The following is a 22,551-nucleotide window of genomic DNA, read 5'->3' as shown; positions in this document are numbered from 1 at the left end:
TGCCCCGCCCTCCCCCCCCCCCACTCATTTAAGAGATACAGCTCTATTGCAGTCTCCTCCCAGCCCTCTCCACCCTGCTCATTCTGTCTGCCCGTCTAGTGGTCTGTCTGTCAAGCAATGTAACTATTTCTGTATGAAAAGACTTTTATTTTCAAAGAGACCAACCCGACCATCTTCCTCGTCTAAATGGTCTACATGGTCAAATATTTACCTCAGCTTTCAAAGATGAGCTAATTAGGCAGTTTAATTCTCAAAATATTCACAAGTTTTGATTCCAATTGCAAACTTACTTAAACAGGATACTAAATACCAAACATGCCCTGATTATAATTTAGATCAAAAAACAATTCAAATAGCTGGGGAAGCCAACCTTTAGCTGATATCGGAAGAAACGGGTTGAATTCGCAGAAATCAATCCGGACATTTGATTATGTGTTAGCAAGGTAGTTTTTCAATGCACACCTTTGTGTTTCAAAAGATCGCTTGGAAATTGTAATCGTTCAGAGAGACCAGATAAAGCAGGCTTTCTTCAGCTACCGAACAGATTTCCATCTCCACTTCATAACCACACTTAGTACATTATATTCTAACGAAAATTTTATCCGATATAATGGACACACTTCCTTCCATCAAGTGCTCTCCAATACAGAGTAACGCCACACTTACATTGATAACACTCTTGATTTTAAGATCCATTTCCATTCTACGGCGAAGGCTATCAAAGAAGATGATGAAGACAACTGAAGACAATCAAACTGTGGCTTTACAAGATGATCCTCGGGCACTTGCCGGTAAAAAAAAAAAACAGTGTTCCTCGGTTGGGAGTAAGGAAGTACACTGGTTTCCAGAGTGGAAGGGTACCGTAGGTCCATTTGGGATTAATTAATTAATTAATTAATTAATTAATGCACAATTCGAAGCAAGGTCCGCACAAGTTCAAATATGATAGTGAGCCAAATAACGTTGTGCATCCAAGGAGAAATGTGGCTCGAGGAACTTGACACATTCTTGAGAATGTCTTGGAACAAAAAGAGACAGTCAGGAAATGGATAAAAAAATAAATAAACAACCATATGAAATGATAAAATTGTGTTATTTCACCACCCCAAGATCGATGAGGCTTTACAGCAGATCCACTCAGGGAAACTCAGTACCTCATCACCGCTAGCTGGTCCACTGAGGTACAATATATATTGTATATTTTTGCAGTTCATAGGGACATGAAAACAATGATGACTTCTTAGTCATAATCACAGACGTCTAATTACCCTTAAATGCTCACATTTAGACTGAGTTTAAAGACTCAGTATTATGCCAATTATTACCATTACCATCGTATGATGTCACTTCAATTTCACGAGTTCACTTGCATGCAAAAACAATACTGTTTTACCTTTTGTTGTCTGATTTCTATTTTCCTGGCCAGCTTTACTCCCTTGGTCGCTCTTTTGTCCTTCTTTCAAAGTAACAATGTATTTCTGCCGATAGCGGCATACGAACGGGTAATACAGTTCGGGAGCATGCCTAACCGCTATGCGCGACCCGTTCAACTGCTGAGAATTGTCCACAACATTTTGATATACAATGTGATCAAGCTCTACCCCCAGGGTTGTTCCGCAACCTTGGAAGGGTACCCGAAATAAAGCGCGAGTGTTAGTCACTTGTGGTTTGCAGGAAAAATGCCTTAGATGAAGTGAGGTTGGTTTTATTTTTGGGAGATCTTGCAAGTCCATTTCAAGAAGCATGAAATTCTCCAGGCATTGTAAACTGATGCGATTGTCATCCAGAGTCGGCAACGATTTACCTGAAATTAAATAAAACACCTTAGTTAGGGGAAAAGTGTGATAATTAGTGTTTTAGTACGACACAAACTCAAAATAAAAAAAAAAGAAAGAAAGAAAGAGAGGAAAGAGTGCACCTTTACAAGAGTCAACTTTCTTCTACGCTAAGGTTTCTCCAATTAAACGCACATCAATAAACTCAAAGCTTCGTCTCAAAATTAAATTAGTCGCCGCTCATGGAGTAGCGCGGCGAAGATAGCAAAAACATGTTTAGCGAAATGTCGTAGATATTCAGCAGAGCGTAGCTTATGCCCTCCTAGCACATTGGAACGTTGTGTCATGACACCAAACGCAAACAGTTTTGACATAGCGTATTCTCATGGACAACAGGTTTTGCATGTTGCTGAAATACAATGGTGATCTGCACTACCCAGCTAGGTTCTTATCCTAACCATTTCAATAAATATGTTTATCCATTACAAGTCAGTATTGAAAGAAACAATATAAGTACTCTACAAACAGTTAGCTTCAGTGTGGATTGTTTTAAAGCGAATACCCGGGTACATGTACTCACACAAACAGACATTATCAAGTATGATCCAAACGATGACAAATCCTTTGATGAGCCTGTATTCCATTTCAAATGACGACGAATTTCAAATTCTTTGCTGAAATCAGCTCAAAACGAAGAGATGAGAGGGCCTGCTTTCTAACGTTATATCCGAGATTGTTATATCAGGCTTGCTAAGTACGCAGACTAATACTGGCAGTATCACCTCAAGTGAGCCAGACAAATGTAATCTTCACCTTTTTTCACAGCTGATATGCACGAATATTGCAGGTACAGATTGCGCTGATTGATAGAAACCTCACGATTGGCACAATCTTTCTTTGCATATATTGAACAGAATGCAGAACATTTTCATAAGTTTTTAAGTCACGTTTCAGAGAAATTGATTATGTGTTGTCAAGCTGAAAAACAATTACTCATAATTGGCCTAAAGGTATTCTGCTGGTACCTGCCCGTTTTACAGACTTTCTCCAATAACATATTCATTTCATGTTTAAAAAGGCGTTGTTTACAAAAAAGTGATGTAGGCAGGAGTTGATTGATATCTTTTCTCTTGAATGCAAGGGCCCACAGTTTATTCTCGCGGAACATACTCAGTAGAGGGCGACCATAATTCTCCTCGCTCGTGCGCTGCGTGACTCATAGCACCGCATTCTCGTTCTAAGTCCTCGATTCTTTTGATCGCGCGTTAGGAGAAACAGTAAGTTGAAGCGAGGGGCCCTGGGAACGAAAATGATGACATCGTAAACTACATCAAAATCAACTGTATGAATTATGGACTCAAGTTATCCTGAGAGAGCGACAATGGGTGATTTCTCCGAAGAGAGTCGTACAGTGGAGCTTTGTAACACAATTCTCGGCGAACACCCTGACAAGGGAAAATAACGAATCACGGGTCCCATACATCGGGATTTATCATATGACCCGTTCGGCCCCACTCACTCAATCGTGTAGAAAACCAAACGGATATAGGCTGACGTGAGCCGGTCCGCAAAAAGCCGTCCGGCCCTGAAATGGTACTGCTTTGTTTATCTTAGAACTTTTGTTCCGAAAACGTGAATTCGAATCGTGGACTTAACCATGGTGGGAATCAGAAATGAGAAATAACTCGCGGTTTTCGATGAATTGTGATTTTCTGGCTCTGAGTCGAATAAAAGGAAAGGAAAATTTTTGAGGAATCTTCGTGCGCCCCTTCTATCGTGTCCTATCAGGGATGAAATTTTCAACACTTGTGATCATAGGGTAGACTGTTTATTGAGTGAGTTTGGTCGGGTCGGAAGGGAAGATATTTGGCTCTCGTTCATGATGACGCAAGGATCTTACGCATGACCTCGAGCCAAATATACCAACTGATACGCACTGTTTACAGTTTGGATTGAGGAGGGCTCATCGTACACCCGAACCAAACGCATATCCCTATTCCAATTTCTCGTATGCCCTTAGCGCTAGCAGACCCCCTCTTTTCGGTCTAAACAGTGTTCAGAAATGGTTAAACGAAAATTTCATCTTCTGGATGCTGAACTGGATCTCAAGAATTCAGCTTTGCTTTTCCGGTGTGATTCGTCGAGCCAAGTGGCCCACCCAGTTTCCATAGCATTGAGCAAAGAGAAGCTCCTTTCCCCCCGACTCCCGGTAGGTTATGCAAATGCGCATCGAAGTATGTTCGAATATTCTTCCAGAACAAGTAATTTGTTTTGCGCTTGTCGGATTGGCTAGAGAATACGTAGCCTTCTTGTCAATCCATCTGTTCAGAGTTTAGAAACGAAACGCGTTTGAGGTGGCGTAGGGTCGAATTAATGAAAACATTCATGAACTGCAAATACCCCCGTCACGCCTGGGTTGCTGAGAAAATATAGTTCTCACGTCTGTGAAGTCCTGTTTCCGCACGAAGGATGACTAATATTTTGCAACAGCACGTACGAGATGCAAATACTATTGCATGTATAGTTTCGTAAACTTACGACTGTGGTGTTAAAAAGCACAACAATCTTATTCATCGCTGTTATTTCAAAACAAAATGTATTTTTAATTCGTTTGATCCCTTAAGGTATTGCAGATTTTAAACAAATGCTAAAAAATGTAAACTTCATCAAGGTCAAGGTATACAAAAAAAAAAAAGAAAGAAAGAAAAAAATAGTTTACAAGCACTTCAAACCATTCGAAACAGCCTTTTCATTGGAGAGAAATGTCGAGAAGTGAAATTTGCTTGCTTCATTCTGTCACGTTAATTAACAATTCAAAATATTCAAGTCTTCAAAAACAGTAACCGGCAAATATTATAAATATACGAGACTGCGAAATTGTAATAATCCACGCGTACAATTACCTTGTATACGTTAACCAATGTGACTCAGCATAAATATTGTTAACAGTTGTAGATGTCACTTTAATTTACGTTCTGAATACTACCAAGAAGAAAATCAATTTTCACTTAGAGCCTGCGAAAACAATCGTTTTCTATGAAAATAATTGCATGTGCAATGTTCACCGAAAACGCAAAGTACTTGGTTGCGAAGTTACTAAACTAACATTAAAACTATATTTTAGTAAAGCGAGAAAACTTTTGGTAAAATCCTTACCAAAGCGACCACGTGCTAAAATCTTTCAGTCAGAATTCAAAACAATATAAACTCAAAGTTTGTATTAAAATTTCATTACATGCCCGCAAATGAGAGAACAAACAGAATATATTTGCATGTTCTGTTGTTGCACTGTTGCTTGAAAATTTGGGACGCACGCACTTGTTTTGGAAGCGAATGATACCATTCTAAACTCGACAAAATCTCGCTAAGATCTTTACTACAAGCTGCAAAATATGGGAAGTCACTATTTTTACCGAAGCAGCACTAATATCATTGTCTTAACAGTTATCAATTTTAATTCAACATCGAAGATAGTTAAATGTCGAAGAAAGCAAGTCTGCGAGTTTCTGTCCGGAAGAATCGGAAAAAATGTCATGCAGAGAAATATGAAAAGCAGTTAGTGGTAGGCGAAAGCGAACTATAAAGTGACAGTTATCAGCAAGTTTGAGTTGTCACTTACTTGATAGAGGATAGAAGAAAAACAGGAATAATAGATGTTGTGGCAGAATCTGATGATAGTACATCTTCGATTTTGAGCTGACTATGCAAATGTTCTAAATTCTTGTAAATGACTTGAAGTTCCTTTTACCCGCCACTGAATATAACGCCGCATTGCATTGCTTCCGGCGGGCGAAAATAATCTCAAATGAATATTACTCTCGTCGCTGCGGTTTTTGTTCCAATCCCCTCGGCTGGACGTGTTAGGGGCATTGTGTACTTTCAATTAACTTGACTCACGCAAAGAATTGTAAAACATCGTTATAATAGCACGTTTATGAAATATTTACTCTTCTGTCAGGGGTTCGATGCGGTTTCACAGAAAGGTCAAGCGGAACAAGGTGAAAACATAGTGCTTCAACCACAATCGAAAAGCCTTTATTTTGGTAATTAATGAAAGTCAAAGTTTGAAAGAAACCATAGTTTTGCGCTCGCTTGTGTTAGAATTACATCACAGGCGGCGTGTTCAGTGAGATGTAAAATTTGAAAGAAGAAAAAAAAATTCGAACGATAGGACATGTAAATGCATTCCAAAACAAGAGAGAAGTCGGTTCGAAGGTATGCATGTTTGTATTCGAAGATAGATGAACAAGTCTTGTCGCCACCAGGGTTTTAATCTCCCCTTAATGGCCACACGTGCACTTGTGGTTTTAGCTACTTAGCGCAAAGGCTGTGTCGTAGACAAAACTGTGGTAACCTCTTGGGAAAAACCAGCTGGAGTAACTTGAGAGATAGACAGCCGGAGAGAGTGCATTTACTACAGTTAATATACTCCGGTTACTAGGGGTTTTAGTAACCTTCCCACAAGTGGCTGTTAATGGTGGAAGTGTCTTTAACAACATGAAAATCCTTTCAATCATGTAACTGAATTCTTTCACAGATGTTGGTACCAAATTCTGTAGAGCCTTAAAGGCAGAGGTAAATCCGAGACCGGCCAACAAGCGTTTGTTGAAACCCCTGGAAATCTCTTACTCTTTCTATATTTAACCTGAATGCTCTGCTCTGAAATTGAAAGAACCAGTAGCAGTAGGTGGTTAAATGTTTTTTATGTACAATCGCTAGGCACTGTGCAAAGCATTTGCGAGATTTCTGTCTGAAATCGACTCAACACGAAAATTTGCGCGAGTATGTAACAAAAGAAGCTCCTTCGCCTTCTCTACTAAGAAAACGAGAGAAGATAAACACACATAAAAATTAACTGATGTAAAAGAATCTACGAATTCTTGTCTGCAGACATAACACGCAAATTTGTGTATGCATCTGTAGAATCTACTTAAAAACCGAAAAATGCCAGTAACGTTTGACTTAAATGTTTATGGAAACGTTTGGTTATCCCTTGTCCAGTACAGAGTGCATCATCTTTCGAGACGTAAAAAATACATATCAATCAGTTTTTCACGGAAGGCGTAGTGGATATTGTTGTTAATCCACGAGACAAAATCGCGGGGATTATTCTACAATACTCACTAAGCCTGAGGGGAATCATTATTTGAGTATGTAATTGCTACGTTTATTATTCACAGTCACTGCATTTTATTCCATCAAACTCGTTTCTTCGTTGAGAACATCATATACTCGCACAAAGGCCAATTTGAAAAAAAGTGCTTCAGCATTAATAAAACCTAGCGCGGGGTGATTATCGTGCAATATGATGCAACTCTCGACCAATCAGAATACGCGAATATCTATCACCAAACCAAAAATACTAAACCTGAAAATGTGCCAAAACCATCGCTTGAGTTCACAAACACTCAAAAAGTAATTATTCGAAGGAACGTATGTCTGCTTTACACATAATCTTTCTATAATCTGGCAGTGTTTACAAGCACGACCCCGCAAGCCCCCTATTCGCTACTTTCGCATGACCCATTATGCCTTGCGCCTTGGGGGGTAACCTGGACTTCAGTGGGCGCCATCTTGGATTCTCGTCGGACGAGGCTTCTCACCTAAATTAGATGTATCTGATGTCACTTGAAGCGTCGACGAGATTCTAAAGAAATCCGTTAGACCGTCAGTACAATTCAATATCATTTTCTTAAAGCTGGTTGATAATGTTGTTCTTCTCATCACTCGTATCTTTGAAAACTTCCTATATTTGTGAGGAGAATTCGTAAGGTCGTCACACTCAAATAGCAAAGCTCTTCGTAGGTTTGTTTAGTGACCATGTTCAATCACGCAGTGATTCAAAAACACTTCTGCGTATGGCACGTGCCCGTCCTTGTAATTTTTCAGTCCTCAGGTAAGAATCAAAACTTTGTTTCTCAACAAGTTCAGCTGTATCTCGCCTCAAAGTGCTGCTTTCTGTTTGACTCATTGAGCGCTTTTCGATAGTATTCCAAGACCAAGCAAGCCACTGTAACTACATTGGCCAAACAAAAGGAAGGAAGACGTCACAAGCGAAACATACAAACTGCGTGAAGCGCGGGAAAACCATGGTGACCAAGCTGCGATTAATTTAAGTCTTGCATCTCATTGGTTGAGAATGTGGCGTGAGTCTTCTAAACCAATCGCAGAGCGCGGTGAGGCAAAGCCAAAGCACTCCTGGATTACGCAGACACTCGCTCAGAAAAATGCCCTAACACCAAGGACCAAGATCATTCTGCGACAGATTTGAACATTTGTCGGACTGCAGGCTTAAGAGCAAGGTCTTCAGCAGTCAGCCCTGAACAGTCTGTTATGTTTCTATTAGCATCATTTAAGCGTAGTAGAATATCCACACATGCTTCATGGCCGGCCGCTGAGCTGAGATGGAGAGCTAGGAATACACAAAAATAACTTGTAACCCTTTACACCCTAACATCAGTAGGCATATTCTCCATACTGTTCTCTATACATTTCATAAGGTGCAGACAAGAAGAATTTGTTTAACAATCAAGAGCTTTTTTAGTTGGTGATCATTTTCTTTATTCTCCTGACCTTATTGTGTGATATCGTAAGGAGAAATTAGATGCTGGTCACTCTTTAAGGGTTAAGGATTAAGGCAAGTTTTACATGGACACTTCAGTCTTCGCTAACGAATAACTAAAAAGCCTGAAAGCAATTATTTCATAATTGCTTTTTTCCAAAAAAAAAAAAAAATTAGAATTGCCTTGAATTATCATTCGAATAAAGCCTAATTCAAGTTCAAATTTCAATTTGTAACGATTAAAAATGATCTTGGCTCGTTTCGTTCAAAAGAATACCGAAGCAACATTTGGCAATGCCAATCTTCCAAATCACCGAGCAGTTGATGATCCTACACAAAATCAGTCCAAAACCCCACTTTCACTGAAAGTTAAGTTAACAAATTTCCTGGAATCGCGTTTCCAAAGTAACACGCTGTCTACATTGGAGGCTGAGTGTTACAATTTAACACTATGACTGTGAACATAATGAACTACGTAGATCATATTATCATGTAAAAGACAAATTCAACGTCCACGCGTGTTGTTCTCATAAGTCGGCCAAAAATCCCAAATTATGATCAAACATTCGAGACAAAACAATAAAAAAACACTTGAGACTGAAAACTACACTACGAGACCAAGAGTCTGCTTATTCTCTCCACTATTTTTCAAATAAGAACGTCTAAGCTTTTGGAGTCTAAAAGTTCTTTGGATATTCTTTAAGCTTACAAATCCGTGCAACAGCGCAATGTTTGCTGTAATGAGTTATTTATTTGCTTCGCCTAACATGTACCTATAACTGTGCCACAGAACTCCCCAAAGAACTGCAAAAAGTGGATGTAAAAGCTGAAAACAAAAACGAGAAAGACGTAGCAACAATACCTGTTCTTCCGTTCTCGTCCTGGGTATTTATAGCTGCTTCTTTATCCAACAAAAACTGTACGGTTTGTGAGTAACCCTCCTGTAAAAGTCACAGGACACGTTGTTAATCACCCGTCTCAATTGGCTTAGATAACAACTGGAATACATGGATAATTGAAGGGGGGGAGGGTTGCACCGATTGCAAAACTGCAGTCTCGCATATTTTCTTGTGTTCCTTCCTTACCCTCCCGACTGATATCCTTCACTTCATTGCTCCCGTCCCCAGGGTCCCGTCCCTTGGGTTAATCAAAGAGACCACACGTCTATATGTATTATGTAAGAAGTATTGATGAAGCCACTGAGTGTTTTAAAGATTTACTTAGACCACTGTTGGTCGAGATAACTAGATGAAGAAAACGGTGCTGCAGTGTAGTAACGTTGCGGGGTAAATAACTTCCATACCTTGGCTGCTAGATGTAAGGGAGTCTTTCTTGATTTTCCAGTGCTCACATTGACATCTACAGCATACTTTGTAATCAAGTAATTCAGTGACTCGATACAGCCAGTTTGAGCAGCCAAATGAATGGCTTGTCTGCCAAGCTGATCCTTAGCAGTTATGGCAGCCTACACACAAAGAAAACCAAAATAAAATTATGATGTGCGGGTGATACATGATTTAGACCAGTGTGAGCAAGGGAGCTCGTGGTTCCATTGAGTGCCCACAACAGTGCATGCACATGCTAATTACATTGTACTTCTTCACACTTAGAATGACCTGTACCTTGTGTTCATTAATGAGAATCTCTGCAACTGGAATGTGTCCTGCTCGCAGTGCATCCATCAGAGGTGTTGAGCCACAGCTGTCAGGACTATCTGGTATGTAACTACATCTGATGCAGCCAAATAGAAAATTTATCAAATGCAGTTTTCATAAGCACAAGATGAAAGCACAAGTCCCTAAGTGTTGGCTAAGTGCCATTTAACCTACAGAACAGGCGTAATTTTTGGGTTTCACAGACAAAGGGAGACAAGCGTTAGGTGAGTGGAAAGTGTAAGTCACACACAAGGGGAGGAGCACTTGATGCACAAATAAGAGTCTTTGTCTAGAGTGTGTTCTAGACATACAGTTGCAGTGTTGACTAATTTGTATGCATCACCTTGAGTGTCAAAAGAGGATTCCAGAAGTTAACAACTAAGCAAGTCTGTTTCTTAAAGTATATTCACCTGCTAGTCATGAGTTTCACAGCATCCTCTCTACCATGCAGAGCTGAAAAATGCATTAAGAAATTATCACACAAGCTCTGACAAAAAAGCTATGTGCATGCATGAGTTGAAGTAATAAATATATTCAATGTGGTGTGAGAATTACACTGTAAAAAAACTATCATATGCTGAACTAATTATAAGATTGATTAAAAGGATGTGTCTTTAGAAGGTAAATTGGCCACAGTAATGATTACAAAAGCTGACTTACAAAAGCTGACTAAAATACTTCAGCTTGCTTATGGAACAGTCTTCCCCACATTGTCAAACAGAGCAGCTCACCAACAGATTTAAAGACCCTTCTAAAGACAAATGAATAAAGGCTAATAGATTCTAAAGAAACTGTTTGGGGCTGCGTCGGTGGGGGGTAACAAAATAATTTGGATATATCAACAAAGTTGAAATGGTAAATTGGCCACCGTAACAATTACAAAAGCTGACGTTTCGAGCGTTAGCCTTCCGACGAAGGGCTAACGCTCGAAACATCAGCTTTTGTAATCATTACAGTGGCCAATTTATTATTAATTATTATTATTATTTATTATTATTTATTATTATTAAACTATTAGCCCTTATTCATTTGTCTTTAGAAGGGTCTTTAAATCTGTTGGTGAGCTGCTCTGTTTGACAATGTGGGGAAGACTGTTCCATAAGCAAGCTGAAGTATTTTATAAATCTCTGCCAAAAAAAAAAAAAAAAAAAAAAAAGAAAAGATTTTCAGTCACCTGCCGTATGAAGTGGTGTGCGTCCATTCTTGCTACAACTGTCCCAAATATCACAGCAACAATCAAGAAGATAATTCAAAATTTCTGTGTTCCCTTCCCTTTAAAAGTCAATGAAAGTAGGATAGGCATGAGCAAATATTAAACAAAATTATAACAACTTCCATTTGGCTTGAAAATATGTTGGGATATTTGTCTACATGCGTTATCTGTTGCAAGAAGTGAACAGTATTCCAAGCTACATAAGGTAAAGCTCATGGAAAACTGTAAGCTTTTGGTCCATTATTGTCCACATAATTGTTTTGTGGAAAAGAGAGAAAATTGATTAGCCTATAGAAAACTACTGCTACTCTCTCCAAGCAGTTACATATTTGTTCAGTTCTGAGAGGCATTGTTGCTAGTCAGAGGTACCTCAGAGGGGTCTCAAAAACTTTTTTCTTAAGCAGCTGCGGATGGTGGAATAGGCTGTGTAACGGCTGTGCCATGGGGTGAAACCCACACACAAGAGCTAAACAGACATCAGTGAGGTCTTTGTGGGTGGTAGTAGACACTCTGTAGCTATGTTTTTTTTTTAAATCTTTGATTTCACCTGCATTTAACCCAATAACTCCCTAGATCTGATGGTTAATTCTCCCCTCAACCTGCTGCACATTTCCTTGTAAATTAATTAGGAGAATTAGGTGTTAGATTAAGATAACTTTATGTAACTGATAAATTTGAGTATTCTCATTGCCTGTTTGCTGAATAATTTGTAACTATTAAAAGGAGAAGTTATATGTTAATCACTTCTGAACATGTACATGTATATGTACCTGGCAGCAATATGAAAGCAGTTCCAGCCATCTTTATTGGTAAGTCTCATGTTGGCTCCACTTTGGATTAATTCTCTGATGACACCAATATTCATCTTTGTGCAAGACATCATTAATGGTGTCCTATACTGACAAACCATCAAATTGCATTTTACAAATGGTAGGCCTTATCACATGTAAAATATTACAATGGACAGTGAAGATTTAGACCATTTTTTAAAAAAAAAAAATGATTTGTAAATGTTTTGTTTCACAATTAAATGTAGCTTTCTTAATTTAATCACTTTTTGGTTCTCTCGGACCTCTATTATCCGGGCTATTTTATCTAGTCCCAACGTGTCTGGTTAATCAAGGTTCAACTGTATTCAGACATAAGAGAGAGTTTCTATAGCTCATGTTTCAAGCATTAGCCTTCTTAGAGTGAAGGGTTCACAAAGGGCTAATGCTTGCCCCCTAAAGGCTGACACTCAAAACATCACCTCTAAAAACTCTTCACAGTGGCCAGTTTACATTATCAGCTCAGTTGATAAAACAAAAATTAATTATCCATCAGACATTATTTGCAATTTATGAGAAATCACACAATTTTCTTTCCTTCTTCTCTTACTTCTGCAGTTGTTAGGTTTGAAATGCAGAGATTGTTCACAGCTCTATTCTGAAGACAAATGTAGTTTATTTCACATCTTTCATAGTCGGGGGGGGGGCGTGGGGGAGAGATGGCAGTCATTACAAAAATTTTGGCTTCCACAGCTGGTAATACAATATTTAACTCAGCCAAGATAACACATTGATGGCAGTGACAAGTTTTGGCATAAATTAACCCTTTAGAGTGACTGGCATCTTTATTCTCCATATAATATCACTCCTAGATCAAACTTAAAGGTCATGAGAGTAAAGGAGATGATCACCAACTAAAGAAGCTCTGATTTTTAACAAAAGTCTCCTTATCAGTAAATTAGGAATTATTAAAAACTAGATCATTGGATAATGCAATTCAAGACTTTTTATCGGCTTAGCCATTATGGTATATCAGCCATTGGTATATACTAAAACAGTGGATAGCGTTGAAGGCGCACTCTGATTGGCTAGTCAAACTTTGAATATCCTTTGCTAGTTACCTCCGAGCAACTCGGGAAAAAATGGCGTCCCGGTTTGCATCCATGACAAGTGAAGAAATCACTCAAATTAACGACGGTGGTGCATATTATCTCACTGTTTCAGTATATACTAATATAACTATTCACCTCAGTGTCAGGGGTTAGTGGTGGATATTAACCTCGCCGCTTCGCGGCTCGGTAAATATCCATCACTAACCACCTCCACTTTGGTGAATAGTGGTTAAATATACCATAATCTACAAATATGGCAAGTGTACATGTCAGCTTAAAATTAAAAGGGAGCTAAAAATTTAATAAAATTTAATAATTTAATTTAACGTTTTTAATGAAATAATTATGCCACTCGCTCTTGTTGGATATGAGATGATTAAAACCAACTCGGCGCTACGCGCCTCGTTGGCTATCTATCATCTCATATCCAATGCGCTCGAGTGGAATCATTGTTTTATTAAAAAAAAAACACCCCCAAGATATTAGACAAATCTTCTCGACTTTATTTTGTATGAAGAAGCCAGATGTTAAAATGTCCAGATATTAGATTATGGTATATTGGCTCATATACCATAATGGCTAAGCCAATAAAAAGTCTTGAATTGCAATATCTAATGACCCAGTTTTTAATACTTGTTAAATATATAGAGAACAGTATGGAGAATATGCATACTGATGTTAGGTTGTAGATGGTTAATAAGGTTAAGATTTACCAGTCCGCTCTCTTTAAACAGTCGATCTCTGCATTTTGCGAAAGAAGAAGCTTGACACAGTCTAGATGGCTATTAGCAGCTGCTTCATGCAAAGCTCTTTTCAAGTCCTTATTTCGTTGTTCAATGTCCACACCGCGAAGAATTAAAAAGTTCATCAAATCCCCATGGCCATGGCGCGCAGCAACAATAATTGGAGTGTCACCCGATTTCAAATGAACACAGTTCAATACGGCTTCTTTCTCGGTCTTAGAGTCTGCCATACTCATGAATTCATCTCGTTTGTTGGCTTGAACCAAGCGAAGAGGTAGGGGATATTCGATAGAGAGTTGTTTGCCAGCACGAGTTCCGTTCCAGACGTCCGCCATTTTGGTCGGAACAAATTCACAAATTGACCAGCTGGGGGATGGTGAATAAATACTAATGTCAGATGAAATATCAGAGCAACAGCGCACCTACTCGTCCCCTAAATTAACAATAGGGATTTCGATTTTGACATCGATCTGGTGTAGTAAAGCAAATTTCCAAGAGTAAACAATAGGGACAGTGAAGAATATTATTTTCAAGACATCTCCTTTAGTGTTTCTTACCTTTTTTTCAAAAAATAAAGACAAATTTGCCCTTTTTTATAATTTCTCCTCCCCACCCCCTGCTTGGAGAATTGAAGCTTTCGTCAAAAATGCCGAGGAGCACTGGGGCGTAAAAACCATTAGTAATGGCGGCCAACAAATGAATTCAAACTGCAGTTAGAAGAGATTTTTTTTTATAAGTTTCATGGATCGCAATAACACTGCCCGAAAAAAGCGAAATATGTTTATTTCAAATCCACGTCAACGGAGTATTTCACAATATTTTACTCCCAGAAGTGGTATCAGCAAAGAAGAGGTAAACTTTCTCGTTAAACCAACTGCAAATCCTTCTTCGCGCGGTACAGCCACCCCTGGTTCTGTTTTGGACGGACAACGACGTTACTCAGATCAAATTATACTACCACCCTCGCTTGGATTCACTTCAGCCGCTGATATTTATTTGCAAGCTGGAAAGTGGTGCTCAGGAACTCAAAAGCAGTCAAATTTATTTGTGGAGCGCGATTTAGCTAGTGTTCTTAGCAATCCGGAAGATTTTCAAGTTCCTTGTCCTACCAACTCGAAAAATTCTTCTTCTGAAGGAAAACAAACTCTCATTGACGGATACACACGTGTCCCTGAGGACTCTTCGTCCTCCTCGTTATCTTCCAGTTCGTGTTCAAGTACACAGCTGGCATCCAGTTTGTCATCGTTAAGTCCATCGACGCAAAACATGAAACGCGCTCGTCGATCTACCAGAACGCCAAAGAACTTGAAGGGAAAATCTGTGAAAAATCAGAGGAGTGCCCTGAATACCATCGTCATCAAAAGCGACGATGAAAATTCTTCAAATGACAGTGACTGCCGTTTTACGAATGTTGTTCCCGGAAGAAAAACTAAATATGATCCTGAGGTGGAAGGAAACTCTATACGTAGTTCATCACAAGCACACTGGAATGATTCCTGCATTCCGAGTGGTCAAGTAAGCCTGGAAAGCACAGTTAGCCAAACAGGATGCGACAAAAACAATTCTGAATCTTTTCAATCTACAAAGCAAGTTAAAACCAAGTCATCATCCAGGTCAACATTTGGTCTTGTTGGTGGTGACATAAATGATTTTGATGAGGAAGATGATTCTCAAGATTTCAATCACTGTAGTACACATTTTACTCAACTGCCTGTGGAGATTATGGAGAATATTTTCTGTCAATTACCTATGGTGGATTTGATGTTAAATTGTGCCCTAGTGTGCCGCCAGTGGTACGACATAATATCACAAGATTCAGTAAGTACTTGTAAAGTAAATCTATGCCTATTTTAAAATAAAGGACTGCCTGTCTCAAAATTTTTGTTACAATGTAAGTAGATGACTAAATTATTGATTGTAATTAAAGATGACAGAAGTTCAGATGACAGAGAGATCAGTGAAATCTAGTATCAAAACTTTTTTTTTTGTCCTCAACCCTTTCACTTCCATGAGTGATCAAGACAGGATTTCTCCTTACAATATTAAATCAATATCAAGCAGGCAGACAAGTGTTGAGAGTACAGAAAAATATTAACATGGGATTTTTAAACACAACAAATATATGAAATTCTTAGATCTGAACTGTGGTTATAGAAATGCATTTGTGCACGATCCTCGCAGTAAAGAGCACTATTTAAGCAATAGTGAAAATCAGACCTGAAAAAATTCAGGCCTGTTCGGGTTTCAAACCACTGACTTCTGCAATACTAGCATAGCACTCTACCAATTGAGCTAACAAGCCAACTGGGTGCAGGTCATCAAATTAATTTGACGTAAACCCGTAAGATGATAAATCAAACACAATGAATATATGAAATTCATATATCTGAACTGCAGTTATAGAAACGTATTTGTGCACGATCCTCGCAGTAAAGAGCACTATTTAAGCAATAGTGACAATCAGACCTGAAAAAATTCAGGCCTGTACGGGATTCAAACCACTGACTTCTGCAATACTAGTGCAGTGCTCTACCAATTGAGCTAACAAACCAACTGGGAGCAGGTCATTAAATTAATTCGATATAAACCCGTAAGATGATAAATCAAACACCATGAATATATGAAATTCATATCTCTGAACTGTGGTTCTAGAAACGTATTTGTGCACAATCCTCGCAGTAAAGAGCACTATTTTTAGTTGATCCAATACCAAATTCCCCAAACTTACTTGATAAGAATTGTATGGCAGAGAGTAAGGAGAATTGCTGATAAGATATTTGGTGTGAAAGGGTTAAACATCTCACCCTCTATCTTATAACTTTGTCTTATTCACTAAATAATTTGGTTTTTTACACATGCTGATTTATGTTTTAGTTTATTCCTTGGAAGAAGAAATACTTTCTTCTAAAAAACAAGGACAGCTCATCAGAAGATGTTATGATTGAACTACTGGAGAGAAAAGGACTTCTAGAGGTGGATTTGTTCCCATTAAATCTTGCAAGGTATTATTAGCGTCCTGTTTTACACATTTTAATGGTTGTACACTTACCGAGTACATGGGAACTATATGATATGAGAGAGCTGAGAGGAGCATGGGATGCAGGGAGGTGACAAAGGGGGGGAGGGGGGGGAGTTAAGTGTAGTCAATAATTACATCAGAGTTTAATTATTATATATTAATATATCACTGATATCTAAACATGATGGCCCTTCAAGTAACCTTAACCCAGGTGCTGTCACATTATCAATCACAGGGAAAAGACAGAGCTTTGAATTGCTCACCACAGGGCACAAAGTGGATAGAAAACGAGAGTACAAGGCTGTGCCCTAAGAAAAATTGAAGGAAGCCCAGTGCTCTGAAACTGTGAAATTCAGGCTGCCCAGCATATGCTTTTTATGAAAAAACTAAGATTCCTTAGTCACCTAAGTGCAAAAGTAAGGTGTTGGGGGCCACCAGGCACTGCTAGACCACAGCCCTGGAGTAGGAACTTTGTGATTTGAAGCAACCAAAACAGACTGACGCCACCCCTACAGGAAAGGTGTAGATTCTTCATTAAAATGCTTGACACCTGCAAGGTTGAGTAAACACCCCTTAGCAAACTTCAGCTTACAGCTACAGGCTAAACTTGGCATAACTCACATTTAGACACATTAACAACTGAATTCTTTTTATTATTTTCTAGTTTTATGAAAGATTTTAAAAGAAAAGGGAGTTCATCTTTGATGGAAAAGTTAAAGACACATCCCAAGTTCCCACTGATAGGTACATTCTTGGGAACTCTTACCGGGAGCTCAAAAGAGGTACAAGATAAGTTTAACATGAGTTTTTACACTTGGTGGTAATATATTTAGTGCTAGTGTGCTTCACTACCTCTTTTGTAGAGGGGTGTGCAAGTTTTGAGAGGTGTGGAATTGCAGAGCACTAAAGACGTATCAAGAGCTGTGTCACATACATGACTTGTATGCTGACTAACATATACTTTCATCTTATGGAAATAAAGGCAAGATCAAAAGTGTAACTTGTAATCTTTACAAAATCAACAAGAATTCCAAGGATTCCAAAATTGCAAGCTTTAACTTTGTGAGAGACAATTCTAATTTTCTTGATTTCCTGAAAAAAAAAAAAAAAACAACCTGTCTGTACTCAGTGTTCTCCTTTTCAGGAGGTCAGCCAGTAAAATGAGCCATTTTCAATATAATTATTAGAAATTAATTCTAACGTGGCTCCAAGGCTTGGGGGAGCAAAACAAAGTGAAGTAAGTTGTTCATCCCTCAACCTCAATGTAATTTCTTTTGTTTTATTCCCCAATGCTTCGGAGCCAATTTTGAATTTAATTGAATGGCCTATTAAGTGCCTTCAGTACATGTACCTCTACAGGGCTCGACACTAACAGTAGCCCACTAGCAACAGACTAATAGAAATTCAGTTTTGGCTAGGGGTTTTCAATTTCCACTAACCAGTTTGGCTAGTAAACAGACTGAAATTGTCGTAACATCTCAAAACATGTAAGATGTCACTAGCCACTTGGCTAGTAAGTTGAAAAGTTAGTATTCAGCCCTGCTCTACATGTTTAATACATACATGTGCTCCACCAGTTTGAAAAATTAATTTCTTTTACCAGTCATGCTTAAAATAAAGGTGTATAAATGTGTGACCCTATTTGCTAATCATGTGTATTCACCCAATTAAAGCAAACATTCTCTTTGTTCAAGGTTCTTAGTCCTTGGTCTGTTGTTGCACTTTTGACACTGGTATGCCAAACAGTTTATGAAGTACAAGAAATAGTCCATTGTATGACAAGGTCCACATCCTGTTTGGTGCAGGACATTCTGGAATGTCTATACTGTCTTGCATCAGTATTTTATTACCTGGAGTCACAAAACAGAATTGGTAGTGGGTATGTCTGTCTCACTGAATGAGTTGCTTCAGATTCCATTCCAAGATACACTGTTACACCATACATGTACATTGTATGTGCCCAATGATTGGCACACTGCAAGGAAGCAAGTTATTTGTGAATGTCAAATAGAAATCCTAGGGTGAATTATTGAAATCTGTTGATATTCTAATATCACAGGAATTTCAATAACTTTTTCCCTGGGGTACAGCTAATTATATATTATACAACGTTACTGTGTCGTAAGGCAAAATCCAAACAAAAGAGCCTAAACAGACGGCAGTGGTAGGTCTTACAAGCAGTGGCTTTTATTGAAACCAATGTTATTAATAACAGTTTAGCAAGATCAACCTGTCAAATGATGAATTAAATTTTTCTCCATCCATCATACTGCATTTTGATTTTTTTCTCCTATCAGTCTCCACTACAGGGTGTTTTATACACTGTATTTGTATGAGAATGCATTCCAAGCCACATGTGCATCTCTTGGCTCTGTATTTGGTCAGAATTCTACAGGACAGCAGTCAATGATGCGATACAGGTAATATGGGAACCAATTTTGGATATTGCATGTCTACATGTAGAGTTCAGGTTGGCTCTCTCAATCTCACCTATCAGTTCATACACTGTTTTTTGCTTAAGATAGAAAACTACCCCACAAGGCGTTACTAAGCTGAGTTTCCCTTTCACTGAGGCAAATGTCAGATCAGAGCAGCAGAAAAGATGTAAAACAAAAACATATCCACATACTTGTCTACACCACACTTGAAAACCTCCGTGAAGCAGAAGTGCAAAATTTACTTAAGATTTTTGTTAGAAGAATTTTTAGCCTCTGTACGGACTGCAGTCTGTCAGCTGCAGTCTGTCAGCCTTTGTAAATGTGAAAGAAATAATTATGAGGAATGTCTTTCCCTATAGGTCATCTTTTGACAAGCTGCAGCTTACACATGAGCAAGTTCGCATTATCAAACATGATGTCAAAGTGGGGGAGATCATAAAAATTGTAGCATTTGCTGGTAAGAATCCCCCTTTTTTGTCGATTATTATATACCACTTCTGCAATTGGTTAACAGGAAGTGAGTTTTCTGATTAGCAATTTTCACAAGCAAGTTTGGATTATCTTGCCTGACATGTTAGTGATTGTATAAAGTATAAACTGTATACAGACAAAGCATAGTTAATCGAGGGGAACTATGGACAAAGGCTGTTTTTATTTAGGATATCAGAGAATTCTTTTTCTACTACAAAGGATTACCTGGCTAACAGGGCTGCAAATAACGGCCGGTCAACGGACAAAGTCCGGTCAAAATTGGGCACTGACCGGACATTTCCTTGGTTTGCGGACATATTGTCCGATCCTTTATCGACTCGTTTAAAGAAATTATAATTTTTTTTAACTGTTTGATAATCACAAGGGACACAGTCATGTTTCCAAAAGAAAAAAAAAACCAATATAAAAGTAGACAAATTAGTGGTCGAGAAATTCCCGGCAGTCGCAAATTTCCGCGATGTCATAAGTCCTGTCGCGTCTGCAAATCATCGTGTCTTCAGTTATTTTATTTACTTTATTTAAGTGTACCCAGTTAGTAGAGGGTTTTACCTTTGGCTAGATACCATCATTTACTTTTAAATAAAGTGACTGATTGTTTGATTGATTGAATGATCGGAAAATACCCTCACGAAGAATAATCTTGCTGCATCGAGAATACTCCAAGTAGCATTTGTTGCAAAGTGCAAAAGCGAGCAAAAGGCCCAAAACCTGGAGAATCCGACCACTCCTTTACTCTAACAAAAATTCACAACTGTAACTTAAAAAAAAAAGGGCTCTGAGTGTAATATTTATTTATAAGTGATTTTTCCAGATGTAAAATAAAACGGACAATTGCGGTTGTATCGTGCGTAACCGTTCCACGTACTCAATGCGAGACTGCTTCTGCAGTAAAGAGTAGTAAAATTATTGACTTGTAATTTTTATTGCCAGACCGACTTGGATTCAGTTGTTTTTTAGTTGTAAAAGGATTACTGTGCCATCTGGGTTCACTATCGCAAGAGTTCCGACTGTTAAAATTTCACCGGCCAAAAACGGGTAGTGTCTGAGCAAAAGCATGTTTGACCGGACAACGTGACTGGCGACTGCCCATTAGTTATTTACAGCCTTGGGCTAAAGTTCCAGAACTGTCTTTCTTTAGGTGTCACCGTGTGCAGAGTATGTAATGCAATGTATACATAATTAAACATTCCCCAAATGGGGATTTTCAGGGTAAATACAAACAAATTGGAAACAAACATTGAGAAAAAACATGGTATTTAAAAATCCCATCAGGTAGGAGGCAAACCAGTTGACTATACACGAAGTACAGCCAAGGAGTTGAATAGTCCATTTTACAGTTGTATGCTTGGTTGCCAAGCCTTTGAACAGGAGTGAGGCCAAGGGTGACCTTGTTATGATACAAATGTCGCTGATTTTCTAATGTAAATTACTTTGATACGCTTTCATTTCACTAATTTATTCCTGTTTTTCTCGTTGCCATGTTCCCACCAATCACGCAGCTCCACTTTCTGCCTTTAAAAGTACACACAACCCACAATTCCTCTCTTCGCTCCGAGGAAGGGCTAACGCTCGAAACGTCAGCTTTTATAACCGTAACGGTGGCCAATTTACCATTTCAACTTTGTTGATATATTCAAATTATTTCGTTACCCCCACCGACGCAGCTCCAAACAGTTTCTTTAGAAACTATCAGCCTTTATTACTTTGATATCATGCTAACTAAATACCGGTCACTATCACAACAAGGTCACCTTCAGCCTCACTCCAATTTAAAGGCTTGGCAACTAAGTACACAACTGTAAAATGGCCTACTACAAAGATGGCAACTAAAATGGCCTATTTGGGGCAAGAAAGAAGAAATCCAGTCAATAGTAGGGTGGAAGAATTGAACCCAGGCGCACAGCTTACAGCACATTGCCTTAACCTCAGTGGCCACACAGCTTCAAGCTCGATTTAACTTTGTTATCTCTCACAACATTGTTGCTACATTTCTCACTGAAATCCTGAATATGTAATATTTTTTTAAGGAACTGGTAAGACCACAACTCTTGTTGAGTACACCAAGATGAGGCCCATGGAACGTTTCCTTAATGTGGCGTATAACAAGTAAGTAATATGCTAAAATTTCCCAAGTATTTCTTGTGTAGCAACAGTGAAGGAGAAAATGATTAATCAGCAGTCTTGAAACAGAGCTTATTATTGACAATTTTGCAAATGCTTTGGCTCTGCTTGTGTATGTACAGGTATTTCTTTGGGTCTCAACGAGTTCAAACTCTTTGTTTTTTAGCAATGTTGCGGTCAGTAGTTACTAATGGTACTAATGAACCCTTCAGCTTTTCAGAGCTAGATTTCATTTTCTTTTTCTGTTTGTCTTTAGGTCAATTCAGGAACATGCAGCTAAGTTGTTTCCCAGCAATGTTGAGAACCGCACGATCCACTCACTAGCCTACAGAAAAGTGGGATTTAGGTTAGGACAACGGCTATAGTAATTTGAATCAATCCATCAATCAATTAATCATGTCCTTTATTTAAACACGATGAGGTTTAAAGCTGGGGGCTTGTGGGGTCGTGTGAATATGATTACAATAACAATAAGAATGGTGTCCCTTAAAATCACTCTACAAAATATACAGTAAGAATGATAAAAATGATTTGCATTATTTATCTCTAAGTAAATTGACTACAGCGTTTAAAACATAAAGGTAGTTAAAACCATTTAAAATCTTGGTAGTGACTGGGTAGTGACTGGACTGACTGTGCGCTAAAATCGAGATC

The 22,551-nt window shown here is 38.5% G+C and overlaps 3 protein-coding genes across 4 annotated transcripts in view; 1 reads left to right on the top strand and 2 right to left on the bottom strand.

The window, feature by feature from the left end:
- Positions 1–126: 126 nt before the first annotated feature.
- Positions 127–5,646, bottom strand: LOC111339201 (uncharacterized). Of its 2 annotated transcripts, none has more exons than XM_022945793.2 (3): positions 5,395–5,646; positions 1,394–1,804; positions 127–1,018 (listed from the first exon to the last, which is right to left on the bottom strand). In XM_022945793.2, the coding sequence occupies exons 1-3, from the start codon at positions 5,456–5,458 to the stop codon at positions 903–905; spliced, it is 591 nt and encodes a 196-aa protein (XP_022801528.1). In that variant the 5' UTR covers positions 5,459–5,646; the 3' UTR covers positions 127–902. The 2 variants fall into 2 exon arrangements, with proteins under 2 accessions (XP_022801528.1, XP_022801530.1); XM_022945795.2 differs by lacking the exon at positions 5,395–5,646 and adding an exon at positions 2,356–2,621.
- Positions 5,647–6,459: 813 nt separating this feature from the next.
- On the bottom strand, positions 6,460–14,181 carry LOC111339202 (ankyrin repeat domain-containing protein 16-like). Its single transcript, XM_088759409.1, has 8 exons — positions 13,798–14,181; positions 11,976–12,098; positions 11,167–11,264; positions 10,403–10,445; positions 9,960–10,068; positions 9,641–9,802; positions 9,200–9,278; positions 6,460–8,187 (listed from the first exon to the last, which is right to left on the bottom strand). The coding sequence occupies exons 1-8, from the start codon at positions 14,160–14,162 to the stop codon at positions 8,027–8,029; spliced, it is 1,140 nt and encodes a 379-aa protein (XP_088615535.1). The 5' UTR covers positions 14,163–14,181; the 3' UTR covers positions 6,460–8,026.
- A 311-nt stretch (positions 14,182–14,492) lies between these two features.
- Positions 14,493–22,551, top strand: part of LOC111339196 (F-box DNA helicase 1) — a 32,144-nt gene continuing 24,085 nt past the window's right edge. The window contains exons 1-8 of the mRNA XM_022945788.2: positions 14,493–15,645; positions 16,702–16,829; positions 17,511–17,628; positions 18,541–18,725; positions 19,144–19,266; positions 19,644–19,741; positions 21,804–21,882; positions 22,154–22,243. Of these exons, the coding sequence (XP_022801523.2) occupies positions 14,569–15,645; positions 16,702–16,829; positions 17,511–17,628; positions 18,541–18,725; positions 19,144–19,266; positions 19,644–19,741; positions 21,804–21,882; positions 22,154–22,243 (1,898 nt within the window). The 5' untranslated portion in view covers positions 14,493–14,568. The remainder of the gene's footprint in view (positions 15,646–16,701; positions 16,830–17,510; positions 17,629–18,540; positions 18,726–19,143; positions 19,267–19,643; positions 19,742–21,803; positions 21,883–22,153; positions 22,244–22,551) is intronic.

This window comes from Stylophora pistillata, chromosome 5, assembly GCF_964205215.1.
Source record: "Stylophora pistillata chromosome 5, jaStyPist1.2, whole genome shotgun sequence".
NCBI classification, from domain to species: Eukaryota; Metazoa; Cnidaria; class Anthozoa; order Scleractinia; family Pocilloporidae; genus Stylophora; species Stylophora pistillata.
Note: the sequence above shows the minus strand (reverse complement) of the source record. Positions and strands in the feature narration are given on the sequence as shown.